The 27969-nt window shown below is 42.8% G+C and overlaps 1 protein-coding gene across 4 annotated transcripts in view; it reads left to right on the forward strand.

Moving 5' to 3' along the window:
• Positions 1-404: 404 nt before the first annotated feature.
• GARRE1 (granule associated Rac and RHOG effector 1) overlaps positions 405-27969 on the forward strand; it is a 68513-nt gene continuing 40948 nt past the window's right edge. The window contains exons 1-3 of one of the 4 annotated variants that reach the window (XM_080908732.1): positions 405-465; positions 26682-26916; positions 27333-27929. In XM_080908732.1, coding sequence (XP_080764858.1) covers positions 27435-27929 — 495 coding nt within the window. In that variant the 5' untranslated portion in view covers positions 405-465; positions 26682-26916; positions 27333-27434. Of the gene's footprint in view, positions 466-1108; positions 1274-21786; positions 21877-26681; positions 26917-27332; positions 27930-27969 lie in introns of those variants that run through there. The other 3 variants (XM_080908729.1, XM_080908730.1, XM_080908731.1) reach the window with 3 other exon arrangements.

Raw genomic sequence — 27969 nt, forward strand, 5'->3', positions numbered from 1 at the left:
TTACCTGGACACCCACTTCCACTGGGTCAGGGTATTTTCTCCTTCCCTCCTCTACTTTCCCCTCCTACCATCTGCCACAAATGGCACTACATCATCACACTGATTTGTGACAGTGGTAATCTGGTGCTACCACTCGCGAAGCAATCCCTGAGGGTGCTAGAACGATCCCGCTCCTACACCGTCTGTCAGGTATGATGTCAAGCGATCGATGTTTCGGTCATTAATTTCAACGATAAATCCGTGGGGACGCAAAGCGAGCCCTCCAGCAGGGTGCCGGCTGGGTTTTGAAGCGTGGAGAAAACGTCGAGCTTCGCTGCCGCCGCCCATTCAGCTTGAGGGGAGGGTGGGCTCTGGCCAGGGAAACCGCAGCGGCCGCCTGGGGCGGGGGCGGAGCCGACCGCAGACGTCACTTCCGGTGTACACAGCCGGTCCGGGCGGTGCGCCGGGAGCCGGGGCGCGTCGCAGGTGAGGTACGGGCGCCGGCGGGCGCGGGGCTTCGGGGACTGGCTGAGGGTGGCGGGCGGCGGGTCGCAAGAGCGACTGGCATCGAGGCGAGCTCGCGGGGCGCCGCTTTCCCTGGCGCCGTCCCTCGCCCGCCTGCTGTGGAGGACGCCGGGCTCGGCGGGTGCTGGCCCGGCGGACGGAAGCCCGGAGGGGCCTCTCGGCGCGCGCCCGGGACTGAGACCCTGAGGGGCGCGTCGGCGCTGAAGGACCCGGCTGCCTTGGGCCGCCGCGGGGGCTCCCGGAAGCTCGCGGCGCCGTGCGCCAAGGGCTGGCGGCCTGTGGGCGACCTGGGTCCACGGGCACAGGCGGGCGCCGCTGCCCTCAGGCCGCCCCGGGGCTGCCCGGCCCGCCGCGCGCCCCTTCCTGGCACTCACTGAGCCCGTGGGTGCGGCGGGGGTCAGGGGAGGGCCGAGGCTGGGCTGGGGTTGAGGAAGGACCCACACCCGTAGGGCGAGCTCAGGGGTCAGGGGTGTGTCTTCCTGCTCCGCGTGGAGCACGGGAAAACGAGCGTGCCTGTTTGGCATGATAAGAATTTTGTTTATACTTTAACCAAAATTGCCTGGGAAACGCTCAGCCTAGGGAGCCCCCAGTTTGAAAATAGATCGCCCGTGCCCTTCCCCACCCATTGCCGTTATGAGAGCGATTCATTCTTCTGTCCTTGTAAAAAACACTCGCGGCGACTGTATACAAAGTGTCAGGAGGGAAAATGACCACGGCCCCACAAGCTACTACTCGGTGACAGCCACTGCTAACATTTTTGGTGACATCAGTAAGTGCAGATATATATATATATACTGTCACTCTTAGAGGTTTTGTAGTAGAGCATCGGGTACCATAATTCATCCAAACCCTGATGAATATTTGATTGTTTGTTTCTGCCAAAGGATATAAAACATTTGTTGCAAAAGGACTTAATTGATTATTGTCTTAGGCTAAATTTACAAATGGGGATCAAAGGTAACATTCCGCTTTTCTCTTTGTGGATATGCTTGGAAATCTTAAACCCGATGTAGAAAATTTCATCTGTGTTTGCTTCTCATAATTCCTTTAATAATTTTAACCTTTTTTGTTTTTGTTTATTTACTCATTTATTTTGAAATAGAATTTCACTGTGTAGACCAGATTGGCCTTAGGCTTACAGAGATTTCTCTACTTCAATTTCTCAAGTGCTGGAATTAAAGACATAGGCCATTGTATTTGTTTTTATTTTTAAGACATATTTCCTAAGAGCCAGGATACCATTGTTGTCTCTTTATTATCTTATTTTAGGCTTAAAGTTCTAAGAATGTATTTGTCAAGGGCTACTTACAAGTTTGATTTGGCGTGTGTTTGGATGTTTTTATGTTTCTTGAAAATAGTAAGTTTTTCCTTTTTGGAATCTTTAAAAAGATTGTTTCTTTCACAATTTCAGAGAATGCTTTATATTTGATATATATGTGTGTGTGTGTTTGTGTGTATGTGTGTGTGAGATACATATAACATATACATACTAGACAAGGTTTCATTACTGTTTCATTTGCTTTCTTGCTGACAAGATAACAGACTCCATATGAAGAGTGCAAGTTTGTTGTGGCAACTTTTCAGTCTGGCATTTGAGATTCTAATCTTCCTCTATTTTTGCACACGAATACGTAGGTTAGCATTGGAGACCAAGATAGAAAAGTTCTCAGATTCCCTTGGCAAGCCTAGATTTTTTTTTTTTCAATCTAAAATTATCTCTGGATTTTTGGAAGACAGCATCCTTTAAAAAAAAAAAAAACAAAAACAAAATATTTTAGTAAATTCTTATTGTGTTGAGAACTTGAAGCCTACTACACCAGGATCTAGGAGTTGTATGTCTCCTAGATCTTCTGGGTTCCAGGGAAGTCACTAGCAGGCTAGGACATCCTATGGGGTTTGTGTGTCCACTCTGTCCCTACTCCTGTGAGACTTTGTCCTCAGTGGAAAATAATGACCTTCCTAGATGGACAAAGAATGTTGGTTAGAACAAGGAATTGCTTTGTTTGGAGTAAGAAGAGCCCATTGCCGGGTTTTCTCAGTATTAATTCAAAAAGAGCCCAAAGTGTCGAGTTGTGCTCTAAACATTTTCTCTTCACATATTGTCCATGTGAGGCCCCCTAGGTGGTTGATCTAGTGGTCGCTCCTTGCTTGTTTCTATTTCCTTTTTATGGTGTTTAGTTGTGTTTTCTATCTGATACACACACACACACACACACACACACACACACAACTCAAGACTTTGAGATCCTATTTATTTTTGGTTTTGTTTTATATGAATGGGTATTTTGTCTGAATGCTGCACCATGGGTGTACAGAGCCACAGAAACCAGAAGAGGGCTTCCGATCTTCTAGGTCTGAGGTTACAGATGGTTGTAAGCTGTCATGTGGGTGATGAGAAGAAACCCAGGTCCTTTGCAAAAGCAGCCAGTGCTTTTAACCCCTGAGCATCTCTTCAGGCCCTGAACTTACAAGTGTGAGCATGCTAGGTGTGCACTGTACCAGTGAGCTACCTCCCCAGATGCTGTGACTATGTAAATACTTGGTGAGGGCAGCCATTCTTGTTACAAACCAGCCTTGCTCTTGGCTCCCTACCTTAGAGCAGTAGTGTCTGTTTTCTTACCTTGTTTTTATTGCTCCGCTTTACCTTGTCTGTCTAGTGCTATTTTCTGAGGGCTGGCCTCATGCTTACTCCCCAACTTTTGATCCATGTTTTTCCCTTCACATCCAAAGTAGATTTGAAGGTAGCGACCACATCTCTATCCTAACTTCAGCTTTGCTTTTTCTATTGTTTGCTTGTTTGTTTTTGAGAATCTTTTATGTACCCAAGCTGGCCTCCAACTTGAGATCCTCCTGCATCAACTTCCCAAGTGTTGGGACTATATGCATTTGACATCATATCGGGTTTCTCTATGTCAGTTCTTTATTTCCTTCTAAGTGACCCCTAGCCATGGAATCCTTCATCACTCCCTAGGGTGGCCTGTCTGATGAATCTGTAGTTTTTGCTAGCTGACATCCCATGATCTCATTTTCCTTGTTGATTTAGATTACTCTTGTCATTTGTATTCTTCCCTATGTCTTTGTTGTTTTATTTTATTTTATTTTATTTTGAGACAGGGTTTTTCTGTGTAGCCCTGGCTGTCCTGGAGCTTACTCTGTAGACCAAGCTGGCTTTAAACTTCTAGAGATCCACCTGCCTCGGCCACCAGAATGCTAGGATTAATGGCACAGTCCACCAGGTTTGGCCTCCCCTACACCTTGATTTAGATTTTATACCCTTTTTCTCAGGGACTGCTCTAGTCCTACTCTGGTTAGGAAGAAAGCAACCCAGTGAATTTAGCTAGCTCACAGACACCTATGGTATAGGTCATTATTAGCTAAGAGACACAGCCTGGAGAAGACTGTCTCTGAAGTGTCTAAAGTACCTAGAGAGAGACACTAAAAACGTGCAAGGTTTCAGAAACCCTGCCTGTTTTGTTCACTGTGTTTATCATCAGGGTCTAGAACATACACTGTTGTGGAGACAATTGAAAATTTATTGAATAAATGACCTACAGAGAATAAAAGATAATACAAATTTTCTATCTATAGAGGAGATGCAAACATAAGCCAAGAGACATTTTGTAAATAGAGTTTGACAATTTCAGGGAAAACTTTAAATTCAAGCCGAACTGACCCAGCTATAACCCCAAGGAAGGCATGTTTGGAATGTGTCTGTGGCCAGAAAGCTTGAAACTAATTTTGTATACCCCAAGAAAGACTTGTGTTTCCAGGAGAGGTTTGGGATGATATCTGTATAAGTTGGGGTGGTGGGTGCAAGAGAACTAATTTAGGTGGAGTGAGGGCTTCTCTGTGTGGAGTTCTGACCAGGAGTGGTGGCACATAGTCCCTGTAGTATTAAAATGAGGGGCTGCCTTCCTTATACCCTGGAAGGTTCTGGCAAAGAGGTGGTCTAAGCTCTCGCCACAGTGTTGTTGTGTAATCTAGCTGTAGAATGGGGACAGCGATGCACCTTTCTTTTAGTGTTGCCATAAGAACTTTGAGCTTGGTAAAGTTCCAGCTAGGGTTAGCTCTTTTGGTATAGATGAGTTATTGGCCTTCTGGTTAATGTAACATTCATCTTTGAGCCTAGCTTGTCCCCCTGAAACTGTTCCTAGGCTCAGTGACAAAGCTGTTAACCACACAGTGGGAAGTGATGACAGACAGGCTCTTCCCAAACTGCTCAGGCAGGAAAGCCAACCTGAATGTGTCAAGGGAAAAACTCTGAAGAAAGTCGAGCTTAGCTGATAGGGTGGGGAGAATTATCGACTCCAGCCCCATTGAAAGAGCAGAGGGTGCTTAGACAGGATGGTGACATGAATGAAGCTGCAGAGGTGAGCAAGCCTGAGGTATATAATTAATATTGATATCTGTGTTACTGTGGATCACTTTGTTAGTCAGGTTTACCGCAAAGTGTTGTCTACGTGTTCCTTTGAGTAGTCCTCGCAGCCTTGTGATACGTTCAGAACTGACATGTTCAGTTTCTGTTGCTTCCAGTTAACCCACATACTGCTTCACATTCTAAACGTGTTGTGTACTTGTAAGAGCTTTTCGTGGATGGTGTTCCCAGTGGAGTCTATACACTCCCCAAGTCATCTATTTCACAAGACCCTCTTACGTTAAGATGGAAATAGGTATGACTTAGAATGGGGGTCAGCTCAGTGCTTGCACAGCATCTGAGGGCACTGAATATGATTCTCAGTATCTTCAAATTAAGAATTAAATCACCCAGTAAGAACACGTTTCAGAACAGTGTATGTATGTGCCTGTTTGAGTTATAGAAAGAAATAAATTTCTCAGTGCAGAAAGAAAAGCTGGGGGCAGGTGATAGAAAAAGAATAGTTTGCAATTGGGATGAGGTGATGGGAGTGGGGTGGGGGGAAGAAACAAAACCAAAATACAACAACAAATCATTCAGGTTGTTAACTAATCCAGTTCTCTGTCCCATCCTCTTGCGTGCTTGCTTATATTTCAAGTGTGTGTCACCAGACTAGGCCAAAAGTGATCTCAAATCTGAGATGTATCCACATCTCCTTTTTAAGAAGAACTACATTTGACTTATCCACTGAGGTATAGTTTCTTGGATAGATGCTTTTTCCCCCTTCTCTGAGTGGGTTCTGTAGTACAAGCTTAACAATAAGTATAGCAGCATAGAACTTGCAATTTTCTTAAAGCATTTTTAATGCAAACAGTAAATTTTTAACTAATCTAACTTTTTTTTTTTTTAAACTAATTTTGAGACAAGGTTTTGCTGAGTAGCCCAAATTAGCCTCAACTCCAAGATCCTCTTGCCTTAGCCTCTCATACTGGTGTATGCCAGCATGCTTTGACTTCGTTCTGTCTTGGGTACCATTTTGAATGGCATGCTTTTTTCCTGCATTATTTTCATTTTAAAAATTAATACATTTAAAAAGAAATGTCTGTGGTATCCAGCCATATATAGAGGGAACTGAGAGCAGGACCAGTCAAACTAAAGTCCTGCTTACTAGTCACTGGCTCTAAGTCACTAAACTTGCTTTACCCAGTATGAAAATAGGAGAGGAAATACTGTCGAGTTATAGTGTGGTTTTTATTCTTTTCTTTGAGATGCCATCTCTTTAGCCCAAACTGGCAAGTGTGGAACTTTACTGTGTATCCTAGGCCAGTCTTAAACTCCCAACAGTTCTCCTGCCTCAACTTCTGGGTTCCTGTATTACAAGCATAAGCCCACCACACTAAGCTTACAATGCAGTTTTACTGTGTTAATATAAAGCCCTTAGGACAGGTCCTGGTGGGAGTATGTTATTTGTTATTTTCCACACTGGGCAGTACAGTAAAGTGAGCCTGTAGCATACATCTGTCATGGCATTTGCTGTTCATTTGGTGAGACAGGCACAAGAGACAGCGACAACAAAGGCAGCCAGAGCTCAGGAAAAGCTTTATGGGACTTAAGGTGGTCCAGCCAACATGGCTTTCTTGAGATAGTGAAAGTTTACTTGTAGGCAGGGTTTTGCTATACAGCCCAGGCTGACCAGGTACTCATTGTGTAGACCAAGATGGCCTTGAACTCAGTAACCTTGTGTCTTAGCATCCCAGATGATGGAACGACAGTATATACCAGCACTACCATTCATAGCTGAGTTGAGGATCTTGAATATAGCTAACTTTTTAGAAAAAAGTAAAATAGGGTAAGGTAAGATCTTTTGAGACAAGATCTTGCTATGTAGCTTGGTTAGCGGGAAACTGTTTTCCGCCTCTGTCTTCTTAGTGCTGGGGTTAAGAGCGTATGTGCCCCTGCCCTCACCTCTCTGCTTACCACAGGTCTTGTTCCAAGGGTGATCTGATCTGTCTCCCAGACAACCAGACACAAAGAATTAAAAACAGGAAAGATGTTAGAGGGGTCTGAAATTGGGTTATTTTAGTAATGGCATGTCATTGGTGTATGGCACCTTTCCTTGGCATCTGTGTGCTGATGGTACCATTTATAAAATTATACGTTACTCTCTTTTGTCTTTGAACTCATGTCTAGTTTAGGTAATAAAACTCTTAATGCAGTATATGTGGGTCACTTCTAAAATGATTCCTGTAGTTCATGGTGCCATTGGTTTTCTTTTCTTTTCGGGACAGGGCTTCACTATGTAGCCCTGACTGATGTCATTTGTTTTCCTAATAAAAGCCTGCATATTTACTGTCTGTTTTAAGATTCATCCCTTGATATGGCATTTCTTTAAAAAATTTTAATTGTATTTGAGAATTTATTTATGTATATGTATGGGCATGAGTACCATGGCATGTGGATGTCAGAGGACAATTTGTAGGAATTGGATTTTGGTTTCTACGTTTGTGGGTCTTGGGATAGAAATCGGATCATCAGGCTTGGGAACAAGTAGCTTGATCCACTGACCCATTGAGCCATCTTACTGGTCCTACTTTTTTTTTTTAAACTCCCCCTCCCCCTCTGGTGGAGCAGGGGTTCACTGTAGAGCTTTGGCAGGCCTGGAACTTGCTATTTAGACCAGGCTGACCTGGAACTCACAGAGCTCTGCCAGCAATAGGAAGGTTTGTATATAGAATTAGAGCTAGATACTACCAGTAAAACAATCACATTTTCTTATTAAAAATGACTTGGGAGTTAGATACCAATGAGATTCAGTTATGGTTAAGGAATCTGGGAGAGCTCAATCTTCCCTACTCTATCACCCTGGTCCCAGAGGCAGAGGAAACTTGGCTCCTGGTTCCCAGACTTGGGTGCCCTAGGCTTCGGTGATGTAGGCAAGGAGAGGTGAAGTTGGGCCCCTCAGCAGCTCTGAAGGGCTGATGCTGCCCTTGACTCTCCAGGGAGGGGAGGATGCTGTGCTTAGGTAACTTTGTTCTGTGCTTTGTGTAAAGGTGGTAGGGCCCCGTCCTCAGCTCTGCCCACCACATCCTTCTAGCATGGAGCTGAAGTAGGAGGGCAGTGATGGGCTGAGAAAAGGGAAGGAGCCATGACCTCCTTTTGTGCTGGAGCCAGGTGGCACATTTAGTTTGTTGCCTGGATTTGGGGAATTGGGGCCACAACTGCAGAAAGGTAGGTTTTATTTTTGTGAGTTGTTAACTGTAATGTGGGATTGGGGTAGATTTGTCTAGTGGACCAGAATGAGGAGTTGCCAAAGATACCCTAAGGTAGCCCAAGGCTCTTGAAGAGAGGCTGTTTCCACTTCCGGAGTCTGGAGATATGCCAAGTCCCATGCTCTACAGAGTTTAGCCATTCCATTCTACTAAGGATACTGACGCACAAGATTTCAGCTGACTTGTTTAAGGTCATGGAGTTACCAAGTGCCTTTCACTCTGCTGATATTTACTGAGAGCAGAACTTCACATCTAGATGAATAGGACTATCCAAGCCATAGCAGTAGCCACTGCATTTTAGCAGGACCTGCCTTTCGTGGGGTGTGTGTGTATGTGTGTGTGTATTGCAGCATCTTTCACCTAGCAGCAGGTAAGGGCCTTTCTAGCCCATTGAACTAGACAGTACTTCTGTATCTTTGATGTCCGGAGAAGGGCTGTGCATAGATTTAGACCTCAGTAATTGAGTATGTAAAGGCTCATGGTCTGGGAAAGTGGCAAAGTCGGAAGGCAGCATGAGCCTTTCCTGCCTAGGGAGTCCATATGAGGAGATGCCATAGAATTTCTACATTTCTGGCCTTGGGGTATAGCTCAGTGCAAGAATGTTTACTTAGCATGGGCAGAACCCTGGGTTTGATACCTATCACACACAGACAGACAGACAGACAGACAGGCGCGCACGCTCTCCCCCTACCCCTTCCTCTCTCCTGAATTTCTGATTGTATGACCTGCTGAAATGTTTATGGGGAAAACAGGTTTCTAACTTTGTTTCTGACTTGCTGGCCTTCTTGACAGATGACAGGGCTTGCAGGGTATATAAACTTAGAGTCAGCATGCCCAGCTTGGAGGAGAGAGACACTAAAATTATCCATTAGTGAAATCGTTCCTGGGGGGTCTTACATGTTCGGTGTTTTGTTTGTTTTTGAAACTAGAGCCTCACTGTATAGCCCAGGTTGCTCTTAAATTTTTTCTCTCTGTCTCTCTCTGCCTCTACCTCTGCCTGCCTGTCTGTCTGTCTGTCTGTCTGTCTGTCTCTCTCTCTCTCTCTCTCTCTCTCTCTCTCTCTCTCGCTCTCTCGCTCTTTGAAACACGGTCTCTATGTAGCCCTGTCTGTCCTGGAACTCAATATAGACTAAGCTGGCCTCAGACTCACAGAGAATACTCAGATTAAATTGTGTGCTGCTGTGCCCAGCCTGAACTTTGATCTTCCTCTGCAAGTGCTGGTGTTAGAGACTTATGATACCAGGTCTGGTCACAAATTATATTAAATTTTTGAAAGTGTCTAAATTTATGTAATACTCCTTCATAGTAAGAAAAGTAATTTTAAGTAATTTTTTAACATATACTAAGTAGCAGTGTAGAAATTTAAGTTCCCTTGAATAATTTTCTTTTTAAAATATTTTTATTTTATGTATATTAGTGTTTTGCACACGTGCGTGTATGTGTGTGTGTGTATCACCTGGATGCCTGGTACCTGTGGAGGTCAGAAGAAGATGTTGTGAGCTGAGTGGTCGTGCACAGCAGTGCTCAGGAGGCAGAGGCAGGTGGACCTCTGAGTTCAAGGGCAGCCTGGTCTACAGAGTGAGTTACAGGACAGCCAGGGCTACACAGAGAAAACATGTCTGAAAAACCAAATCAAGCCAAACAAAGCAAAACAAAGAGAGAGAGAGAGAGAGAGAGAGAGAGAGAGAGAGAGAGAGAGAGAGAGAGAGAGAGAGAAAGAGGGAGAGAGACTGTTGGATCTCCTGAACTAGAGTTATAGTGGGTTGTGAGCTATCTCGTGGGTGCTGGGATGGAACCCAAACCCTTTGGAAGAGCAGCCAGTGCTCTTAATCACTGAGCCATCTCTTTAGCCTCTTAGATAGTTCTCTAAAGGATATAGTAAGTTTGTACCAGTTCAGCTTGCTTTGCAAATTTTCAAACTTCTTTTTTCTTTTTCAGACAGTATCTTCCTGTGCTCAGGTTGGCCTAGAACTCTCTGTGCTCTAGCCTAAGTTTTCTGGGTGCTGGGTCACATGCATATATCCCCGTGTCTGACTTGAAAGATGTTTTGATGTGATAGTTGTGAAATACCTATTTCATTTTCTTCCATCTTGGCATACAACCTCTGAAATTTGGGGAGCCTCTGAACTAATATGTTTTTGTATACTAATGAGATCACTGGGCTCCTAAAACCCCAAGTGTGACAGCACAGGCCTGGATCTCAGCATTTGGGGGATAGGTTAAAGGAGAGGATCGTGAGTTCAAGACCAGTTATATAAAGCAACCTGGAATTTTGGTAGAAGACTACAGACTGTCTTTTGGGACAGCATCTTCCTATGGGATCCATCCCAACCTTTAGATAGATAATTAGAGCCGTCTCTTTAGCCCCAGTCAAGACCAGTCTTAGTTATAAATGAAAACGCCATCTGAGCAGATGTTTCAGAAGTACAAGAGCCAACTTTGCCAGATGCAGTAGTACATACCTTTGATCCTGCACTCTGGATGTTAAGGCAGGAGGATCATGAGTTTAAGTTCAGCCTAGACTACATAGTAAGATTGTTCCTTAACCACCCCACCCCCCAAAAAATCCCAGCATTGTCAGTCTTGGCTGATGTTGTAGGTTTATGTGTGTGGACAAACTCTCCTCAAGATTCTGAGACAGAGTCTTTTTGTGTATCAGGCTGGCCTTGAACTCCTGATTCTAGTGCCTACTTCCCAAGTGATGTGATGTCGGGCTTTGCCATCATGCCCAGCTCTCCTTTTGAAGATCTCTGTTTGGCAGCTTTGTGTTGTGATGTTTGGTTTGCTCTGTTTCTGTGGTAAAGTTACTTTATAAGTTCCAGCACTTTGCTCAGTAGCAGTAAGATTATAACTCTGAAAAGAGTAAATGCTCATTTTAAATGCAGAGGAATGTGAGTCCTTCAGTCATTAGGAAATCAGAGTGATGACTAGGTCTGTCTGCACAAGACCAAATAATACTATTTCTGTAACTGTTATTAAATAGGCATTCTTTGTGTGGAATTGAGTGTGTACTGATTATCTTGTGTCTCATTTACTTTTCTACAACTGATACAGCAACTGTTTAAAAACAAGCCAGGTTTTGATGTTCCTCTCACCAAAAAGCACAAACAAAAGTAAAACACAATGAACCCTCAATGTATGTACTTTTTAAAGATTTTTTAAAATTCTATGTGTGAGTATATATATATATATATATATATATATATATATATATATATATATATCTGTGCCTGTGTTTGTTTGTGTACACCATGTACATTCAGGTGCCCTTGGAGGCCAGAGGGTGTCAGGTTCCCTCAAACTAGAGTGACAGGCAGTTGTAAGTTGCCTCATTTGGGGTCAAACCTGGGTTGTCTGTAAGACCAGTCACTCTTAACTGTTTATTCATTTCTTCAGATGCACTAACCCTCAATTTAAACAGAATTAAGCCTGTCCCCAAAAATGACCATTTAACACATTTAGCATATTTTTTTTCTAAAGCCCTGTTATTTTAGAGTAAATTTCAACTGTGTTGACTTTGTGGTTGCAACAGTTTTTCTTCTTCTTAAATGAAATGATAAGTTGTTTGTAGATCACTAGAAATAAAATGCCTTAGAACCACTAATGATAACCTGCTTTGGTTTTGTCGAGAAATGCCATGTTTTGTGGTAAAGCCGTATAGAGCAAATGTTAGCTCAGAGGCAATCCCCACCTCGTGTCCCCTTCTACTCTAGGCTGATAGCTGTTTGAAAGCAGGAGCTGTGTCTCTTTTGTTCATATCTGGGTGATTGGGCTGATTCTCTAGGCGGGTGAAGCATGATCATCTACCTACTTGATGGTGGTGGGGATGGAACCTGAAGCCTCATGTGTGTTGGGCAAGTGCTCTACCACCAAGTATGGCCCCAGCTTCTGCCTCTGTTACTGTTCCTGCTGCTGCTGCTACTACCACTTTTTAAATATTTATTTTGATTTATATATATGTATGCCACCAGTATGGAGTGTTTTGAGGTATAGAATCTCCTGGAATTACAGGAGGTTGTGAAGCTGCCTCACATAGATGCTAGGAACGGAACCCTGGTCCTCTGGAAGAGCATCAAGTGTTTTTAATTGCTGAGCCATTTCTCCTGCCCTTCTGTTGTGTCTTGACTAGAAAAAAAGTAACTTAGTCTTGACCTCCCTTGACTTCTCATGGACTGTGTGTATGCTGATAGGATTCACATTTCAGCCGTCACTGTGCATTAGTCTTTGAATTAAAATACTTTAGCATTCCTTTCCATGTAATAGCTGGCACCTGGCTTTGTTCAGTTTTTCTGTTAAGACAGCCTCTTGTGTGCAGAAAATGCTTTGGGCTTGGTGGATGGAAGAGTCATTTCCTTTCCTCTGGTCTTGGCTCTCCCTGCCTGCCTTTCCGTTAATGATTCTTGTTCAGATTTGTGTTCAGGAAACTGGGCCGTGATTGCTTTTGTTTCTGCTTTGTGAACTTCCTCCCCCACTTCCTATTTTTACTGGCCTTGTGCAGGAAATGAGGTGACTCCTGACTGGCTGCTGTTGAGCACTGATTTGAGGTGGCAGATGATGAGGCCTTAGGGTCCGAGACACGCCACATTTTCCACCTTCATGCCGCCTTCCTCTGGGAGACACAGAAACATTTTGTGATAGGGTTGAGATGATGTCATGTCCTTCTCAAGCCTGGGGTTTGGGGAAGATTGCTACTCAAAACTGAGGTGAGGCTTTATCCAGCCTGAACAGCATGGCTGGGTGTCTTACCATAGAAACAAGGGTCAGTTGAAGGGATGGGTCTGCTGCAGGAAAGGATGGGAATGGGGTAGGGAAGGTGGCTCAGTGAGTAAAGTAACTACACCACAAGCATGAAGTTCTGAGTTAGGATCCCTGGCACCTGTGTGAAAAGACATCTGTTGGCAGGGAGCAGATAGACCCTGTGCTCACCAGCTCGAGGCCAGTCTATATGGGTTAGTGAGTGCAGGGCTCACTAAGTGATTGCCTCAAAAGATAAGGTAGAGGACAGTTCTAGAAGACACCCATTGTTGACCTCTGCCTACACGAGCACACACAAGTGTAAATCTGGGAATGTGATTATGGGTTCTTGAAGTGACCTTGCAACAGCAGGTAGGAAGTAGACTAAAGAACCCTGGTCAGTCCAGAGCCTTGGTCTCTAGGGCTTCCCCTTTTTAATTGTTTCCTAAACCACTAAGTTAGCATTTACCCATCATCTCTAATGATACCTGTCCATGTCTTAGGAACTTGCGCCTTAATTAATAGGAGAAGGTTGTAACATGTTTCCAGAAAAAGTAAGGTTTGTTTGTTTGTTTATTTTATCTTATTTTATTGAGACAGGGTTTCTCTGTGTAGGCCTGCTGTCCTGAAACTCCATTGACCAGGCTGTCCTTGAACTAAGTTCAGAGAACCACCTGCCTCTGCCTTCTGAGTGCTGAGATTAAAGGCATTTGTCACCTCTGCTTGGCCAGAAAAAATAACTTTATTGGACTTACTTTGAGGCAAGACTGTGCTTTGTAGCTCAGACTACCCTTGCATTCACATGATCTGCTTGCATTAGCTTTCTAAATATTGAGAAAACAGATGTTGTGTACTACCACATGCAGCCAAGAAATAATTTCATAATACATTAGGTAACTTGAAAGTGCTCAAAGCATTTGTGATCAGGGTTTCTCAGTGGGGTGGAAGATCCCTGCTGTGAAGGCTGCTGTGTATTTTAGAGGATACTTAGAAGCAAGTGGATCTTTGGCTTCTACCAGCTAGATGCTACTGGCATTTCCTCAGTTGTGACAACCCAAATGAGTGTGAGAGGCCAGGAAAGAATATCACTTTTCTTAATGCTTCATAGGCAGGTCTGCTATGGTAAGAACGACTATGTTAAAGGATTGGATACTGAGTTACTGATTTTTTAAGATGGAGTGAAGTGTAATGCTTAGTTCTGTGGCCTTATACCCTTGTTTATTTTTTGAGACTGAACCTCACACTGTAGCTTTTGGTGGCTTTAAACTCTATATGTAGATCAGGCTGGCTTCAAATTCAATGAAACCATCTTGCCTCTGCCTCTGAATTGGTGACAGTAAAGTCATGTTCTGTCATGCTTGGCTTTCTTATTTATTAAGCTGCTGCTTGAGTTTTGCATTTCTCTATCAGCCAGTGTGCTATGAAAGCACACAGTCTTTGAATGCTTTCATGGGTGCTGTGGAGCCTGAGCAATAACATATTCTGTTTCTGATGCTTACAGAAGGCTTTCTTGTGGTGGATGTGCCTTGGGCTAGAACATAGCTCAGAGACAGCATGCATGAGGTCCCCTCCTTCTCTCTGACCTTCCCTCCTCTTTTCCCTCTCTCCCAGTTTCTTCTTTGATCTTGCTGAACAGCTCAGGTTGCCCTCAAATTCACCATCCTTCTGCTACTATCTCCCCAGTGACTCTTGCATATCTTCTGTATATATGTGTACATGAATGGGTGGCCATGGGTGTGTGCAGATGCTCATGTGCATTGTGTATATGTGTATGGGGACCAGAGGTCAACTTTAGTATTACTCTTCAAGAGTCATTTACCCTGTGTTTTGGTTTTTGAGTCAGGGTCTTAGTACTCGATATTGGCCAGTGAGCCCCAGGAACTAGGTTGTCTCTTCTTCCCCAGCACTGGGATTGTAAGCATGTGTTTACTCCATACCCAGCCTTTTCACTTGGGTATTGGGAAATCAAACTCCGGTCTTTGCTTTTATGGCAAGCACTTTACCTACTAAGGTATGGCCTCAGCCCTTGATTCTTGAATGTCTGTAATGAAGTCAGTGATCTTGTGCATTGAAGATAGCAAGGATATACAGGGAAGATGGTAAACTGTGTTAGGATAGTAATGCTATTGTAGAAACAGAGTTTGACAGAATACAATGTGACCCTTAACTCAGTCTTTGTCCAAACTACTTCTTAGACATCCCAAGAGGCCCAAAGGGCCTTCCACATGCTAGGAGGGAACATGTGACTGGATGTACAGGGAAGATAGGGCATGAGAGAAGTAGGTGGTAGTAGGGTGCAGAAGGAGGCCTGGATGCCTGGGAAGGGCACTGTTGCACAGTCTTCCCTGGGAGGATATGGTGGTGGTGTCAGAAACAGCAAAGGGTGCCCCACAGGCTCTGAGGAGCCATAGCACTTGAAGATGGCTGGGAGTAGGAGGGAAGCTAGGAGGACATGCCCACCAGGGATCTTCACCTTTAGATGTGGTCAGAGATAAGAGGAGCCAAAAGAAAGCTGAGATAAAGGAGGGGCAGACTAAGGACTGGATCTTCTAAGGTTTCTTTTCTTGACTGGATGGATATTTTAAATTTATGATTGTTGAGAGTAAAATTTTTCAAAGCATTTTTCTGGAGCTCATTCCTAAATATGGTTTGTGTCTGACTGAAGTGAAAACATGGAAGTGGTTGGGCTTTGAACTTCATAGACAATGACTTAACTAATCTGCCTAAGGAATTTCCTGCAGTGTCTCTGCATTAGCGTTGGAGATGTTTGGGTTTTGTTCCTGGGGAGGGGGTTGTGCTTACAAGTTATTTTCTCTCTTTTAGAAGAAGGAATTGTCTGTGACAGCAGTTCTTAACCTGTGGGGGATGATCCCTCTGGGGGTTGCATATCAGATGGCTACATTACTATTCATAACAATAGCAAAGTAACATTTATGAAGTAGCAACAAAATAGTTTTATTGTTGGGGTCACCACACATGAGAAACTTTATTAAAGGGACCAGTAAAGAGAAAGGCATTAGGAAGGCTGAGAACCACTGCTCGATGACCTCATTAGCTTAGTATGTATAACTTTATTGAAATACAACTCTCATGCTATATAGTTCACACATCATTTATAATTTAGTGGTTTCAAGGCAATTTACAGGTCATGCAGCCATTAACTACGCTAACTTTAGAGTATTTTTGAAGCCAGGCAGAACATACTTGTATTCCCAGTACCTGGGAGGCTGAAAGAGGAAGATCATGAATCCACAGCCAGTCTGGACTACACAAGTCTCTGAGAAGATTTTTTTAATCTCTCATCCTTCTCTTGAGCATTACACAACCTATTGTTTCAGTAAATTACCTAAGGTGGGCAGTTTGTAATTACAAACTTTGTGTGTGGGTACGCATGTGCATGTGTGTAAGTGTGTAATGTTGGGTATCTTTCTCAATTACTTGTCCATATTTTTAAGATAGACTCTCTCACCTGAACCTGGAGCCTACTGATGCATCCAAATTATTTTGGCCAGTAAATTCCAAGGATCCTCCTGTCTCTGTTGTTATTAGCATCCTCTATTGTATCTGTTTATTTTATTTTATTTTATTTTTTGAGACAGGGTCTTTCTAATTAGCCTTGGCTGTCCTGGAACTCACTATGTAGACCTGACTGGTCTTGAACTCTCAGAGATCTGCTTGCTTCTGTCTCCAGAATACTGAGATTAGAAAGCATACTCCACCATATCTGTCTTTTTAAAAAGATTTGTTGTTATTGTTTTGTCTGCATGCATGTATGTGTATTATGTGCATACCTGTGTCCAGAGAGGTCAGAAGAGGGTATCACATATCTGGTCTGAAGTTGCTGATGTTTGTGAGCCACTGTATAGGTGCTAGGAATCAAACCTGGGTCCTTTGCAGGTGCAGTGAGCATTAATTACTGAGCTATCTCTTCTATTCTCTTAACATTTTTTTTTAAAGGCTAAATAATTTTCTACTGTTTGACTATGCCATTTGTCAGTTGATAAGATGGTTCACATTGCAATTTTTAGTTAGAAATAATACTTGGAACATGTATGTGCTGTTCTTGGTATGTACATAGAAATATGTATCTTGGTCTTGTGGTTCTATGTGTGACCATTTAGGGACATATCAACTGATTTTCTAAAGCATCTATACCATTTTCCTTACCTGTGAGCAGTGTATGAAGATCACAGTCTCTACATCCTTCACAACATTTGCTATTCATTGTTGCCAGGCTAGTGGTTATGAAGTGGTGCCTTGTGGTTTTGGTTTGTGTTTTCCTCATAGTGAATGATTCTAAGCATCTTTTCATATGCTTTATGAAGAACTCCAGAGAGTTCATTTGTGTTTGAGCATCAGTTTGGGAACTGTAAAGGAACAGGAATATATATCTAACTATAGAAACAAGGGAGGAAAGTATAAGTGTACATACATATGTTTGTTACAAAAAGGAAGATGCCATAAACAGATTTGTAGATGGTAGAGAACAGGTCTCCCAGAGAAACACCGGAGTTTTCTAGCCATATTAAGCCTGGGCTTGGCTTTGGGGATCTCTAATGATCTTAAAATCTGGCCTTGATTTTGGAAATGGAAACCATAATATATGCCTTCTCTACATTCATAAGAGGGTGGTGGTGGTGGTGACAGTGACAGATTCTAGGGCCTTGGACAAGCCAGGCAAGGGTTTCCACTGAGCTGCATCTCCAGAGTACATCACCCATCTTAAGCCAGTGCCAAGTCTTCATACCTGACATGTTACAGGTAGATAAAGGTAACGACATAAGAGCTGGTTTCTTGATTTACAAAACGAACACAACCTAAACAATAACCCACTGATGTCAGGTTTCCAGATAGTCTGCCAGCAAACTTGTTGACTGTGGGAACTGGCAGTCACAAACAGTGCTGTCCTGTGACAGCTGCTGAGGTGTATGAAGCGAGTGAGATGGCACCTCGTTGTGGTCCGGGTGACCCTTGTTTCTACACTTGACTGGAGAAGGAGTGACACTCTTTTCAGGAATGACTAGGGCAGGGGAAAGGGATGAGAATAGGAGGCTAGGAGGGGTCACAGCTTCCTAGAAGAGGCTCCAACTGTGCAGAGCGCTAGGTGCTCTGAAAGAACTAGGGACGTGGCTAGAGAGTGCTGAGTGGAGGTGCAGGTTGATGAGGCTGGAGAGTGGCCAGCTGTGAATGGATCATGTTTGATTTTACTATATGGTACGTGTCAGTGAACATTAGTGTATGTAAATTCTAAGAAAATTACATACAGGAAAGAGATTTTTTTTAAGTTGGTAGAAAAGAATAAAAAAACAAAAAACAAAACAAAAACAAAACAAACAAACAAACAAACAAAAAACCTAAGGACTGAGCTTGTATAATTGTTCTGAGACTATTAGAATAACTTACCCAAGCTGTAAGGTTTGTGGTTGTTGGTTTTAAAAAAAAAGGTTGAGCCAGGCAGTGTTAGCTCTCACCTTTAACCTCAGCACCAGTGAGGCAGACAGAGGCAGATTGCTGAGTTTAAGGCCAGCCTAGTCTATGGAGTGAGTTCTAGGACAGCCAGGGCTACAGGGCTACACAGAGAAACTGGGGGGGGGGGGGGGGGGGGATGAAGAAAGAAAGACGGTTGAAAAGGTCACAGAAAAGATTTAATTTGCAGTTTTTCTTTCATTTGTCCTTGCTATATAGATAGGTTTAGTTGGGTTTTGATAGAAACACTTCATGTGTATTTTATTTTATTTATTTGTTTTAAAGATTTATTTATTATATGTAAATACACTGTAGCTGTCTTCAGACACACCAGAAGAGGGCATCAGATCTCATTACAGATGGTTGTGAGCCACCATATGGTTGCTGGGAATTGAACTCAGGACCTCTGGAAGAGCAGTCAGTGCTCTTAACCTCTGAGCCATCTCTCCAGCTCCCTCCCATTAAAAAAAAAAGTTTGTTTCTTTAAGACAGGCTTCTTTATGTTGCCCTAGTTGTTTTGTATCTTACTATGTAGAGCAGGCTGGTCTTGAACTCAGAGAGATCCTCCTGCCCCTGTCTCTCTGAGTATTGGATTAAAGCCAAGAGCCTGGCCCTCTTTTTTAAAATGTTTGTGCCTTTGTGGATGTAGGTGTGGGTGTGCATGCCTTTGGGCTAGAGCTCACCAGTTAGTCTAGAATTGCTGGACCAGCAAGCCCTAAGGATTCTTGTTACATGCTTGAGCTACTATGCCCAGGACTTCTTCTACAAGGGCTCTATGGGATGAACTCAGGTACTCATACTTGCAAGCAAATACTTCTGCCAACTGAGCCATCCCTATCCCTAGAATCAGCCATTCTTATAAGCTCTGATTCATCTTGGTGGGAAATGGTATTAGGGACATACATTGTAATTGGATTGGGAATTCTTTCATTTAAGGAGAGCTAGGAAATATATATTTTTTGGCAAAGTAAAAGATAAATCAGACTGATTTACCTCTCCACCCCCTTCCTTTTTCCTTTTGTTTTTTTTGAGACAGGTCTACTTTGTGTAGACCTGGCTTGTAATTCAATTCATAGACCAGGCTGGCTTTGAATTCAGAAATGCACCTGCATCTTGAGTGCTTCAATTAAAAGCAAGTGCCATCATGCCTAGCTTAAAACTGATATTTTCAACTCAAATAGATGAAAGTATTTTTATTTAATTTTATATTGTCGACTTGTAACCCTACAAAGGTCAAACATGAGGTAATTAAAGCTGGCTGTGGTAGTTCATGCCTTTCAGTCCTGGCACTTGGAAGGATGAGGTCCATGAGTTTGAGACCAGCCTGGGCTACATAGTGAGCTCTAGGTCAGTCTGGTCTATATAGTGAGAACCCATCTCAAAAACAAACAACACACAGCTGGGCATGGTGGTTGACTTTTTTAATCCTGACATTTAAGAGACCAAGGCAGGAGGGTCACTCACTATAAATTTGAAGTCAGCCTGGGCTATATAGTGAGACCCTGTCTCATCGAAAAAAAGGAAACACAGCAAAGAAAACATGGTATAATTCATTGAGTCTTTTGTCTGCTTATGTTTTAGGGATTTTTAAGGTGCAGAGCTGGGAAGATAGCTTAGTGGAAAAGTACCTAACTGTGTAAATGTGAGGACTTGAATTTGGATCTCTAGCACCCACATAAAAGCCAGGCAAGGCACTGCGCACCTGGAATCTGATTGCTGGGAGCATGTCATAGGTTGAAAGAAATGGGGCCTGTATTCTTGCCTTTGCTTTTCTGGGTACCTTATACAAAGCTTTTCTTTTCTTTTCTTTCTTTCTTTTTTTTTTTTTTTTGCTTTATGCCCATCCTCAACACTTTAAAAATGTGTGTATATTACATGTAGAGAGATGGCTCAGTGAGCAGGATCACTTCCTGTGCAAGCATAGGGACCTGACTTCAGATCCCAGAATATATGTGAAGAGCTGAGTGTGGATGCATGTGTGCCCATAACCCCAGCACTCTGAGGGCAGAAACAAGAAGATTCGAGGCTTGTTGGCTGACAGCCTAGCTCCAGGTTCGAGGCCTGAGCCAGAGGAATAAGGCAGAGAGTGATGGGGCAGGACGTACAGCACTGACACCACACTCAACACACATGCGTGTGTTTGAACCTCACGCCTTCTGTTTCAGTTCTCCCTGTGTCCTTCACAGTGCAATCATACTTCTTATTTCCCGGTTCTCACGGCTCACATATGATACCATTCAGAAAAACTCCAGGTGTTTTCTCTCTTCTCTTTCTTCATTTATATGTGCACTTAGGTATTTATTCATTTCCATATTATTCACGTCAGTGTCTTTCTGTGTAGCTCACACTAGCCTCAAACTCACTATGTAACTGAGGCCTTGCACGTACTCAGGATCCTTCTGCCTCAGCCACCTAAGTTCTAGACTTTATGAGTGCACAAGCCTGGTTTCCATAGGTCTTTTTGTAGGGTCTAAAATGCCTATTGATTAGGGAGGAGTGTTTGCCTGTCATGCTTGAAGCTCTGGGTTCAAGCCTCAAGACCACATAAAACCAGGCCTAGGGTCACAGGGTTATAATGCAGCCTCTGGTCTCGGCACTTGAAAGGTGGATGCAGGAGGATCAGAAGTTTAAGATAATCCTCAACTATTTGAGTTTAAAGTCAGCCTGGGGCATATAATAAAACCTTGTGTGTAAAATAAAACTTACTTTGAGAGAACTGATCTTTTCATCTTAGGCGTTTTTTTTTTTTTTTTTTTAAAGTAGAGTCTTACTATTAAGACTGGCCTCGAATTCACAGGGAACCTCTGGTCTCTGTCCTTCTGAGTGCATGTGCCACACCTAGTTTAGTGTCCTCTGAAGACATTTCAGTTTGTCTTTATTAGCGGGTGATTATTAATGAAGAACTCAGGGCCAGCAAGATGACTTAGCAGGCAAAAGTGTCTTCCACCACATGGTGGAAGGAGAGAAACAACTCCAACTCAACCAACCTCCACACATGCACTGTGGTGTGTGTGTAGTTTTAAAAAAATGAACTTGTTTGTTGGACTGAAGTGTAGCTCAGTGGTAGAGCTTTGCTTAGTTCTATCATAAGCTTAGCCCTTGGTGCCATCCCCTAAAACAACTAGCCAACCAACCAACCAACCAGACCTGGGTGTGTGTAGGTAATTGGCAGGAGGTTCCTCTTTCTGGCAATCCTGGCCTTTGTGGGAGCTGGCTAACTTGGTGATCAGATGGAAAGTATGGAAGAGATGAAGCTGATTAGATTGTTTCCCACTCTGATCTCTGTAGCTGCCCATTTAGAGCTGGGCACTTACCCAGCTCCTCCAGGAAGCACTGCTTACCTCATTGTGCCCCTTTGTCTCTGTGGGATCTAGGAAGTGGTCACCTCTGCTGTGCTGTATCTTAGAACACAACACATTTCCTGAGTTCTCTGTCTTCTCAGCAGTGGTTCACAGTTAAATAGACCGTGGCTCAAACCTTCCTGTTAGGCTGTGATTTCTCTCATGAAGGACTTTACCATTAGGCTACCTGGATTGGGAAAATGCTAAGGTAAGTTCGTATGGTCCATCAGTGGATCTTGTGCCCTTTCATTGCTGACAGCAGAGCTGCTTGCTGTTCTGTGTTCTCTTGTCTGAATGAATGAAATGGACAATTGTTTTCTGGCTGAAGCTAAGGATGTAATGTGTAGATCAGGGAGAACACTTTACCACCATGGTGAGGTTCTAGATTTGATCCCTAGCGCACACATGAGTGCACACACATGCGTACACACACACACTATATTTACAAATCATAGCAATCAAATTTTAGTCAAATAGGAACTTCTGATGAATTCATTCAGGAATCCATTTCTCTTTGCTTAGTGTATTGAAGTAGACATTAGGGTTCATGGAGCATGTGCTACCTCCTAGGGTAGGTAGACTTCTGTCTGGTTTAAGCACTAGGTAACTCAGCAAAACCGTTGTTGTTTATCAGCAGTGTATTTCCAGACAAGCAAAGATAATGAGGCCTGTTTACCTTCTCTTGTCTTATGTGACACCATCAAACAGTGCTTAGAGTGTTCCAAATATTATTCTGTTTTTCATATGTATGGGCTCATTAAACTCAGTAACAGTAGTTACTCTAATTATCTCTGCTTATAGAAGGTGACACTGTGGCAGAGAGACTAAAGAACCTACTCAAGGTCACACACTGGTCAGTGCAGAACCAGGACATCACCCGGACAGTCAGACCTGCAAGGCCACTCTCTTAGTGACCTCGCACTTTCCCTAGAGGGAAGTTGCTTCCTACCACTTTCCTGAGTAAATAGCACTTCACATTTTTTTGCTGGGGACCAAAGATTGCCCTACATTGGTTCTTAATCTAGTTTCAAGAATGTTTTCTGTTGTTTGAAATAGAACTTGTTGGATAGTTTGAAGGAATGAATGTTATTGAGTTTGTATTTAAAAGAGAACCTTTGCAAGTTATGTGGCGTTAAAACCGTGCCATTTAACCTACTGAAGTGTCATTCGTTTTCTGATGTGCTTGAGAATTGTAAGTAACATTAGAATTTATGAAGACATTACTGGATGGCTGCACTAATTAGTACAGCCTTTCACAGTGTGTATTTATGTCCATACTGTGAGCAGCTTCCTATATTTTGAATGTTTTCCTGTTGGCAATTTTATTAAGAAGGTATGGATAGAGAAATATTTTTTAATAGCTTACGAAGAAAATGTGGATCAAATGCATTTGAAAGACAGACAGCGTTGGGGAGAATTTTCTGAAAAGAAGAGAAAAAGAAGGAGCCAGGCAGGGTGTTACACACATTTAATCCCAGCACTTGGGATTCAGAGGCAGGTGGATCTCCTGGTTTGAGGCTAACCTGGTTTACACAGTAAATTCCAGGACAGCCAGGGCTACACAGAGAAATGCTGTCTTGAAAACCAGAAAAAGAAAAAAGAAAGCATAAGGCTGGAGAGGTGACTCAGCACTGGCCTCTTGCAGAGAACATGGGTTCAATTCCCAGCACCCACATAGTAGCTTAGAACCATCTGCAGCTCCAGTTCCAGGGCATCTGGGGCACTCCCGTAGCCTCCATAAACACAAAATAACAGTAAACAGATCTTTAAAACATTTAAAATTTATTCACTTAATATACCTACAGCTGGCACTCATGTGCATATGTGTACATTTTTAAAAAATGAACATCCTTTACTTTATTATTTTATATGTATGGCTGGCTGCATGCTTGTACATCTATGCACCACTGTGTTAGTCATGGAACCTGACTTCATTTATCATCCGCAGACTTAGAATTTCATTATGGTTTTTAAATCTGTCTGCTAATTTAGAACCATAGTATTTATTTATTTTATTATTTTTTATTTTTTTTTAGATTTATTTATTATACATAAGTACACTGTAGCTGTCTTCAGACACACCAGAAGAGGGCATCAGATCTCATTACAGATGGTTGTGAGCCACCAAGTGGTTGCTGGGAATTAACTTAGGACCTCTGGAAAAGCAAGCAGTCAGTGGCTCTTAACCACTGAGCCATCTCTCCAGCCCTATAGTATTTATAACATGAAGTCTATGAAGTTTTTTCAGGTCTGGGGATTAAACCTAAGACCTTGGGCCTGTTAGGCAAGAGTTGAGATAAAGGTTCTTGCTCAGTAGTCCAGGTTGGCATTGTCTTCAGGCTATAAGCACAATATTAGAACTGTCCAAAAGCAAGAGTGCAAAAGTCATGAACTGAATACTGGTTTTCACACAAAGTTTACATGCTGAAACTAATTTCCATATAATGCCATTTAGAGACAAATACTGGCAGGTAACTAATTAGTCATGAAGGTAAAGTCCTCTTGAGTAGGTTTACTATATTTCACATAAATCAGCTATATATGAGTTTGAGGGGGTTGTTTTTAGTGCTAGTGATTGACCCCCAGGCATTGTGCATGATAAATACATAGTCTACTACTGAATTATAACCCAGCCCAAGCAAGGTGTCTTTAAGCTGATATATTAAACAAGATTTCATATTGATCTTTTTTTTTTTCTTTCTGAAAGTGTTTTGACTTCATGCTCTAAGAAGCCCTACTTCTTAGTGTAGGAACAGAGGCTCAGGGTTCAGTGACTGGTGACATTATCCAATGACCATGAGGAGTGACTGTGCTGACTCACTTCTTCACAGCTTGGAGTTACCTTTAGATGCTTTGATCCTAAGGTGACTCTCTTAGTCTATCTCACAAAATGTGTTTACCCTCTTGAATGTATAGCTTAATTTTCATCAGATTTGTGGACTTCAAATATTCCTTGTATGCTTGATGGTGTCCCATAGAGCTCTCAGAGAATCATATAATAGTTTTCTTGTATTAGTGTTCCTGTTCTTCAGCTTCAGAGTCCTGCCCTGTCCCCTTTGACTGTCTTATTTTATGGTTCAAGCTGGACTTATACTATAGACCATATGTAGGTTAACCTGAAACCTCAGCTTTCCTTCTGTCCCAGCTTCCCAAGTGCTGGAATTACAGGCATAAACCATTTCATGTGTCTCAGGTACAGAATTTTTATCTATTTTTGTTTGCTTGATTGTTGAGACAAGACTTTCTTTTAGCCCAGGCTGCTTTGAAATTTAGCCTGGGCTGGTCTCAGGCTCATGGAAATACTCTTGCCTTGGCCTCCAGAGTGCTAAATTTGTTTTTCTTTTTTCTTTCTTTTGTTGTTGCTTTAAAAATATTTTTTTCTATATTTTTTTTATCATGTCCTTTTCTTTCCTCCTGTATTTGGTTTTCTTAAAAGTAGTTTCAGGGGCTAGAGAGATGGCTCAACAGTTACGAGCACTGGCTGCTCTCCTAGTGGACCTAAGTTTTGATTCTTAGCACTTCTATCGCAGCTCATAACCATTGGCAACTTCAGTCTCAGGGGATCTAATCCCCTCTTCTGGCCTCTGCAGACACCAGGCACACTCATATTGCCCAGACAATGCTCAAACAAAACACCCATACACATAAAATAAAATACATAAATCTTCTTTCTAGAAGAATTACTTCTGCCTGGTATGGTGTCCCATGTACAGTGGGTAGAGGGCTTGCTGCCAAGCCTGATTAGGATTCACATGATAGATGGAGAGAATAGAGTCCCACAGGTTGTCTTTCGAATTCCACATAAATAGACAGATAAATGTGGAATCTATAATTGTATTTGTACAAGACACATAGAGATTTTTTTTCTGTTATTACCATTACACAGATTAACTACTGGTCACATGATGCTTACATTGCCCTAGATACTCCAAGTCATGCAGAGATGATTTTCCCCTTTGATTGTATAGCCCTGATCTGATCTGACACTGTTGAGCAGGCCCTGTTCAAAGTGTTGCCAGTTAATTAGCTTTAGGTTCCTTAGTTGGTCTGAAGTCACAGTTGATTTTTTGTATTATCTTTGTTAGAATTTGAAGAATTTTTCTTCTTTTTATTTTTATTTTTTTCTTTTGAGAAGGATCTCCTGTAACCCAGGTTGGCCTGGAACACACTAGGTTAACAATATAACCTTAAACTTCTTATTCTCCTGCCTCCACCTTCTGGATGTTGGGATTAGAGGTGTGAATCATCATAGCTAACATGCAGTGCTCAGGGTTGAACCCAGGACTTCATGCATGTTGAATCACACCTTTACCCTTCAACCTAAGAAGTGAGCAAGTTAGCTTGCTTGCCTTCCCTTTCTTTTTCCTTTCCTTTCCTTTCCTTTCCTTTCCTTTCCTTTCCTTTCCTTTCCTTTCCTTTCCTTTCCTTTCCTTTCCTTCTTTCCTTTCCTTTCCTTTCCTTTCCTTCTTTCCTTTCCTTTCCTTTCCTTTCCTTTCCTTTCCTTTCCTTTCCTTTCCTTTCCTTCTTTCCTTTCCTTTCCTTTCCTTTCCTTTCCTTTCCTTTCCTTTCCTTTCCTTTCCTTTCCTTTCTTCTTTTCCTTTTTTCTTTCCTTTCTTTTCTTCCTTCTTCTCTCTTTCTCTCTTCTTCCCCTCCCCTCCTTTCCTTCCTCTTCCTTCTCTTTTCTCCTCTGCCTTGTGCTCCTTCTCCTCCTCCTCCTTTACCTCCAAGACACAGTTTCTCTGTGTAGCCCTGTCTGTTCTGGAACTCAAGAGATCCGCCTGCCTCTGCCTCCTAAGTGTGGGGTTAAAGGTGTGCAGCACCACTGCCTGCCCACGGAGTTTCCTAACATTCCTCCTCTGGTGGCTGGGTTCACTCTGTCCTGCTTTCATGAAGCTCACTATGTTGTCTTGATGCAGAGCTCACCAGAGTGGAGGATACAGCACTGTAGAAGTATTAAGAGTTGCTCTTTGTCTCACAGCCTCCTGACTTCATCTTCTTTCTTTCCTCTTACAGGAAATGACTTAGAGGCCTTATGAATACATCTGTGCTTTCTTGCTTCAGACTTTACAACTGCAGGCCAACCCAGTCTGGAAGCACTTTTTACTAATGTTACAAGGAAACCGCTACCTCAGCAAACAAAAGAAAGGAGAAGACACACAATAACAAATGCCATGTTTAAAGAAAACTTGTTCCCAGAAACTGTTACAGGAGATTTGGAAGTTTTTAGCACTGAGAAGCAGCTTTCCAGGTAAATGGATTTGACAGGCAGGCTCTGTCAGAATTCTGCAGAGGTGTGTTCTTCCGTAAGGACTTCTTGTGAAGTAAACCCTTCCGCCTAAATGCTGTTGACCAGCTGGAGTCCTTTTTGGTATATAGAAGATACATTATATTACATTTTAAAAGTTAAGTTATTTTTCTGCCATTGTAAATGTAAGTATCAAAATATTCTTGCAAAGCAATTATAAGTAAACATTTTCCTCAGCAAGTATATCTTCATTGAGGGTAGGATGCTGAACAGTTACAGAGCATTTTGGACACTGTTATTTTTTGTTAGAGTTCCTGCCTACACTGAAAATATTAATTATATAAATCTGTTATTTTTCTCACCTTTATGTTGGATCACATGGTCACCTGCCTCATGGAAATACCTTTTTTAAAACTTAGATTTGCAGAACTCCACTATTTTTATACCTAGCTACAACTTTTGGAAAAAAAGGACTCAGAACCCTGACCTGCCAGTGGTCCCCGGGACAGTTCCCCACCCGCATGTATTGCTGCAGTGCCCAGGACAATAAGATGGACTACAAGCGGCGCTTCCTGCTTGGCGGGTCTAAGCAGAAGGTGCAGCAGCACCAGCAGTACCCGATGCCTGAACTGGGCCGAGCACTGAGCGCTCCCCTGGCATCCACAGCCCCCTCTGCCCCGATGGGCAGTCTGACCGCTGCAGGCAGCTGCCACCATGCCATGCCTCACTCTACTCCCATTGCTGACATCCAGCAGGGCATCTCCAAGTACCTGGATGCTCTCAATGTCTTTTGCCGTGCTAGTACGTTCCTCACAGATCTCTTCAGCACCGTGTTCAGGAACTCACACTACTCAAAGGCTGCCATGCAGCTCAAAGATGTGCAGGAGCATGTAATGGAAGCAGCCAGCAGATTGACCTCAGCCATAAAGCCAGAGATTGCCAAGATGCTCATGGAACTCAGTGCTGGGGCTGCAAACTTCACAGATCAGAAGGAATTCAGCCTCCAGGATATTGAGGTAAAGTATTGTCTCCATAGGAAAATGTACTGCAAATGTC

This window comes from Micromys minutus, assembly GCF_963924665.1.
Source record: "Micromys minutus genome assembly, chromosome: 32".
Classification (NCBI taxonomy): Eukaryota; Metazoa; Chordata; class Mammalia; order Rodentia; family Muridae; genus Micromys; species Micromys minutus.